At 43.0% G+C, this 6,631-nt stretch overlaps 1 protein-coding gene across 1 annotated transcript; it reads right to left on the reverse strand.

The window, feature by feature from the left end:
- Positions 1-5,316: 5,316 nt before the first annotated feature.
- On the reverse strand, positions 5,317-6,255 carry LOC130744260 (uncharacterized). The gene has a single exon (XM_057596451.1). It carries the CDS (start codon positions 6,253-6,255, stop codon positions 5,317-5,319), a length of 939 nt encoding a protein of 312 aa, XP_057452434.1.
- Positions 6,256-6,631: the final 376 nt, after the last annotated feature.

Below are 6,631 nucleotides of genomic sequence, written 5' to 3' on the forward strand. Positions count from 1 at the left end.
TCGAATAATAAATTGTGAATCTACTGCTAAGATACATAAATCTTATTTATAGAAGAAATCTTAACTACCACCTAACAACTAGTTTACATATGTATTACATGTGTCATTTGACACAAAACTATCTAACTATGACTCTATAACCTTCAATGCGTCTAAACTCATAACATCCTTCTTCGACGTGGTTGCATCAATTCTTATCTCAGAAACTTGATTCTTTGATCCAACATCACTGAACTCTTACCACAGTTTCGAACATATATAGTTACTTAGTTTTTAATCTTTCTATGACAATTTCAACCAGTATCATGGGTCAAACACCATTTTCATAATTAAAACTTAAATCAAAATTATGCCTAAAAGCTTTCTTCATTTGTTCCTATGCATAAAGATACTCTAAATAATTGACCATAAAAATGTTAATTAGATATTAAAGGGTGAAACGACCCCTTAAATTACAAAGGGAATCAGTTGCATGACCTAAATTTTTTTACATCAAATTGGGTCCCTGGAATTTTTTTTAATTCAACTAAGGCCAAATTGGTCCAACAGATGATGTGGCTCGAATTTTAGCGTACTCAACTTTTCCACGTGGCATTTCTAATCTTTTGAAATGGAAAAATTCAAAAGTTTAAATTGTTTATTCCAAATCATAAATTAAACATAAAATCTTAATACAAAACCTAAACTAAACACTAATCTAATCTATTCAGCCCCAATTAAAAGAAATCACTCATCATTAACAAAAAAACCCAACCCCACCCCACCAGGAAACTCAATCGACCCCTACCCTCAACCCTAGCCCTCCACCAACCTCAACAACACAGTCACAACTACTTTTCTCACACATTCAACCACGTCGCTGCCCTGGCATCACCGCCAAACGACTCCGGACTTCCAATTTCCTCCATCGCTATCGGAATGGTGTTGCCGACGGCGACCCAAGACGGCGTTCAAGACGTTTTCCACACTCCCCGTGAGGATTCCTCACTCTCTTCGTCAGACAACCAACATTACCGTCGACATTGGCGTCATCCACTGCTCGGTCAACAAGGCCTTTGATTCTGGAAGCCAGGGATTCGTTGATTTATGTGGGTTTCCAGATGAGTCAGTGTTCATAGATTTGGGAAAAGACTCTGGATTAGGGTTTTCGGAGGTTGATGAGGAACCAGCCACCGCCGAGATCTCGCCTGGATTTGGAGGAGGCGGTGGGGGCGAGATTCCCGAAATTCAGTGGATGCATGGGTGGTTTCGACGGGTCTGGGTTTCGGGTTTGTATGGAGGCGCAGATCTAGGTTTCCATGGAGGCATGAGTGGTTTCGATGGAGAAGAGGTGGCTGCGTAAGGGTTTAAGGTTGCGAGTTGGTGGCTGGTAAGGGTGGTGCAGCTCTGACTGGGTAAGAGGTGGATCAAGAAGATAATGATGAAGATGAAATATTAGAAGGCTGAATTGGAAGCCGAAATTTTTTGGATTTGATCTTGTTGCACAACGATGGGAGCGAGTAGTGAGCAACGTTGCTCTAGGTGTTGGAATTTCTATGTTTGAAAGCTTTCTTCACACCTCTTCTGTTCTTCCTTCTCCTTCTTCGATATCTTCTTCTTCCTTCTCTTTGTGGGTTTCAGTATCTGGGTTTGCAGAAGATTGTTTTTTGTTACTTTCTTTGGTAGCTTTGTAATTTTTTTTTAATTTAATTTTAATTACTGATGTGTTGTGAATGGGGTGAGAATAGAAGATTAGGGATTAGGGATTATTAGATTAGGTTTTTGTTTAGGTTAGGGATTAATTAGATTAGGGATTTTATTTAAATTAGGGATTTTATTAAGTTTTTTTCTGCTTAAATAAATGAGTTGGAATTAAAAAAAAATTCTAATTTTTCTAATTAAAAATGTCACGTGGAATTGCTGACTAGGACAAAATTGAAGGCTGGCAGCATTTGGCCCTAATTGAATTAATTTTTTTTTCTAGGGATCAAATTTGATGTAAAAAAAATTTAGGTCCTGGAACTGATTCCCTTTGTAATTTCAGGGGCCATTTGACCCTTTAAGCCTAAGTTTATTGTACAAGTGTATGAAATTTAACTTTTAGAAATTATATACACTTTAGTATCAATTAGTAGAACAAGTTAAATCCTAAACAAATTTGTGTCTTGGACGATAAATTCTTTTTTTTATTCATCGGAAAAGTACAAAGGAACAAAAACTAAACACATAGAGCATCCTTCAAGAGAAGGGTCTGGAGATCAGGAGCTGGGGAAAGAACCAAAATGGTACCACGACCCAGGCTCTGGTAACTACTCTTCGCTAGCCAATCTGCCACCAAATTGATCTCACGCGGCACCCAACTGACAGAAGCACGCCATTGCCGGTTGAGCAGGTCTAAGATGTCATGCAGTATCTTTGCCTGGTCCGGGAATACCACACGATCAGGATCATCAAGAGCGGTGGTGAGTTCTTTGCAATCTGTCTCGCACACAAGATTCCTCACCCCCTTATTCCAAGCAACAATGAGACCTTCTTTGAGAGCCTTAGCCTCGTCAAGAAATGAGTTCCCCCCGTCTTCAGAACTGACGAATCCCACCACCCAATTTCCTTTGCTGTCCCTTAGCAATCCTCCTGCACTCATCTTGATATCACCATCCCAATAACTCCTATCCACATTGAGTTTCAGGTAATCTTATTGAGGGGGTTTCCAAGTAATTCTCAAGCCATCGCTGCCCCCTTCAAGCGAGTCAGGGAGAAGAATAGACATAAATTCGTTGTGTTCCTGACAGAGCTTCCTCTACGCCACTTCCACCGTTCAGGATTGAGGATCCTAACACATGTTGCAACGCCACTTCTAGATATTCCACAGGCCAGCGAGGAACTTAGTCGCATGCGCACCACGAGCATGATGAGTTAACCACACCTTAACATCCTGGTTCCAAATATTATGCCAACGATCTGCCCCCAACCGGGTCCATAACTCCCGAGAGTGACGACAGTCTCGCAAGGCATGAAGACTATCTTCAAACGTAGAAGAACAGTGCGAGCAAGAAGCTGAGGTGGCCAAGTGCCGATTGAAACAGGTAGCATTAATAGGGAGGGCTTCATGGAGACACAACCAAATGAAGTATCTAACTTTTTCTGGAACCTATAATTTCCAAACCCACTTTCAATCCTCCAGTACCTGTTGTTGGTGGAGATGATTGTATAACCAAGCATACCCATCCTTGACAGAGTATGCTCCTGTCGTGCTGCCTTCCCAATACCAGATGTCTGCAGAATTGGGCTCAATGTGGGGATTGACTGCAGAGAAACACGCGCTCATCTCCGGTGGAAGCATGGTACTTAACCGATCAAGGCTCCAACTGTTATTTTGAACCAAATCTCTAAGCTTTAGGTTAGTGTCTGAGATATGAACAAAATCTAGGTGCTCTGCTATCTTTCCTCTACCCGTCCAATCCTGATACCAAATGGAGGTTAACCCGTTTCCCAACTTGAATTTGAAGCCATCTCTGATGCTATCTCGCGCTCTCATAATTCCCTTCCAAACCGGTGATGCATTCTAACGGACAGGGGAATGGAGAATGGTATCACCTTGAAGATATTTCTGAGAGAGCGCTTGGACCCAAAGTTTGTTTACGTTTGTATGAAGTTGCCACACTGCCTTACCGAGAAGAGTCGTGTTGTGCAGCTCCATGTCCTTTACACCAAGGCCGCCTTGTGCTTTACTACGCGTAATCGTATTCTAGCCCACAAGGTGCCAACCCTTCTTACCGTTCTGCTTAGACCAAATAAAACGCCTCATTGTCTGATTCATGCTATGAATAATACTCCGGGGCAGCCAAAAAACCTGCATTGTGTAGGTAGGCATGGCAGCTAGCACCACTTTAGTCAAGCAAACTTTTCCTGCAAAATTTAACAAGTTATTTTTCCAGGAAGCAAGCTTTATGTTGATGTTATCCAACAAGTAATTGAAAGTGTTTCTAGATTTCCTTCCTCCCGATAGAGGAAACCCCAAATATCTTCCTAGATCACGGACAAAAGGAATAGGAGCAATGCTTCTGATTTCCTCCCTCACTTCTTGTCTAACTCCTTTCGAAGCTATGGCCTTTGATTTAGCAATATTGATCTTCATACCTGAATGACAACAAAATGATTGTACAGCCACCAATTGAACCTGAGTAGGGTTCGCTTAGAAAAAGAGTAGTACGTCGTCTGCAAAAAATAGGTGGGAGATTGGAGGGCCCTGTGGGGGAGATTTTTAGGGGTTTCCAAGTTCCAGAATCAACAAGCTCATGAATCTTTACGGACAACCTTTCCATGCACAATACAAAAAGATAAGGGGAGAGCGGGTCTCCTTGGCGGAGCCCACGGCCCGGGTGGAAGGGAGGGAGACGGGTTCCATTCCAAAGAATTGATACCTTAGACCCACCTATGCAACACATAATCAAATCCACCATTCCTCGGAGAAACCCAAATATAGTTAGAGTTTCTTCTAAAAATTCCCAGGATACACTATCGTAAGCCTTCTCCAGATCAATTTTGAAGGCCAAGGTACCCTTTCTGGCCAAAGAAGAGTTCATGGAATGCACTATCTCTTGGGCGTGGAATGCATTGTACATGGTACCTCTTCCTGGGAGAAAGCTGCTCTGCATTGGGCCAATTAATCTATTCATTATGGGGCGAACCCGGTTAACAATAACTTTTGTTATAATCTTATATAGGACGTTGCATAGGCTGATTGGACGGAGCTCCTTCATGGAAGAAGGGATGTCCACCTTTGGTATTAGCACCACCAGAGTTTCCAAGAGATTGGCTTCCACCGTGCCGTTTTCAAACGTTGTTGCAATAGTCTGCCAAACATCCTCGCCAACTAGATCCCAATACCTCTTGTAAAAGAAGGGATGGAATCTGTCAGGGCCTGGCAGAGTGAAGGATTTCATGGACATTATGGCCTGCTTAACTTCCTCTTTCGTCACCAGTAAGGATAGCTTGGCTTTTTCCGATGCCGTCAGGGAGAGAAATTGGCCGTGACTGTAGTCTATGTGTTGTCGGGTTGGATCGGCCGCAAAGAGGCCTTGGAAGTGACTCTAAACCTCTTGGGCCAACGTCACCTGATCTGAACACCAACTGCCATTAGAGAGCTTGAGTCTGTGGATTCTATTTTTCTTTTTTCGAATCACAGCATGCATATGAAAATATGCAGTGTTTCGGTCGCCAAACCTGATGTTGTTACCTCTGGCACGTTGAAACCATAAAAGCTCCTCTTGTTTCAAAATGGCTCTATAATCTTTCTGAAGTTCCGCTTCTAGTTGAGTCATGGCAGAAGTAATTTGGTCATCTAGATCTCTTTGGACCCCTTTTTAATCGTCCCTCCACCCAACGCTTGCGTCTGAGGATGTCCCCGAAAGTTTCTTTGTTGAAAACTTCAGAGTCCTTGCGAATCTGGTCTAGCTTGGCCTGGATGTCGTTTGTCCCACGTTGCCAAGCTCCTTGAACAATACTTTGATACATTGGATGATCGGCCCATGCTGCTATAAACCGAAAAGGTTTTGGACCATTAGTACGGTGATTTTGGCCTCCGCAATGAAGTAAGAGTGGACAATGGTCCGAATGAGCCCGATGTAAAACTTCAACAGAAGCATCGGGAAAGGCAAGTCTCCAGTCGACATCACCCAGGCCACGGTCCAAACGCTTAGAAAGCATGATCCTTTGGTTTCTGTGACGAAACCACGTAAACTTACCTCCAACTAGCCCAAGGTCTACCAGGTTACAAGCCGTCAAGACTTCTGCAAACTTATCAGCACGGTTCGGAAAGAAATCACCACCTCTCACTTCAGAGGGAAGTAGGACTTCGTTCATGTCTCCAATGAGCAACCACGGGCTCAGAATAGTATTCCGCATGAGACTGAGGTGCTCCCAAAGTTCCTCTCTCAGAACTGGAGTCGGGGACTCATACACTGCTGTGCAAACCCAGGAAAGGTTATCCCGCCACAGCTCAAAGGAGATTGCTTGTCCATGACTATGAACTAGGCAATAGGAAAAGGTGGCATTTGAGCGAATCAACACCCAAATCCCTCCTCTGTAACCGAAAGCTTCAGACACGAATCCCAGAGTAAACCCTAGGCTATTCCAAAACCTGGATACTCGAGCAGATTGACAACGAGTTTCATAGAGCAAAATGATATCAGGATTTTTGGTCCTGACAAGTTCCTTCACAAAAAGCTTTCCATTCTCATGCAAAGCTCCACGTATGCTCCAGGAGATTATTTTCATATCTTCAAAACCTATCATAAAACAGCCTTATGATGGAGGGGAGACCCCTGGAACCCATACGGATTGACCTCAAGTATCATGTTCTTCATGGGGTCCAGAAACCCCAAGTCTTTTGAGATAGTCATCATCAATGTTTTGTTGCTGGGTTGTTTGCCCAAAAACTATCATTGCTTGCTTATCCGTGTCGGTTGTATTTGAGGATTCTCCAGGGACAGTGGGTCTCTCATTTTCATTGGAGCGGAATCTCCGCTTTTTATTTTCTTGGATAATCATTCCTCCCTTAAATGCAGTCCCCATGGAGAAAGGACTTGTCTCCTTCGTTGCATTTTTTCCTTGTGTTGTCCCCTTGGATTTAGCCAACTCATGATTAGGTAAT

The sequence above is a fragment of the Lotus japonicus genome, chromosome 3, assembly GCF_012489685.1.
Source record: "Lotus japonicus ecotype B-129 chromosome 3, LjGifu_v1.2".
Lineage (NCBI taxonomy): Eukaryota > Viridiplantae > Streptophyta > Magnoliopsida > Fabales > Fabaceae > Lotus > Lotus japonicus.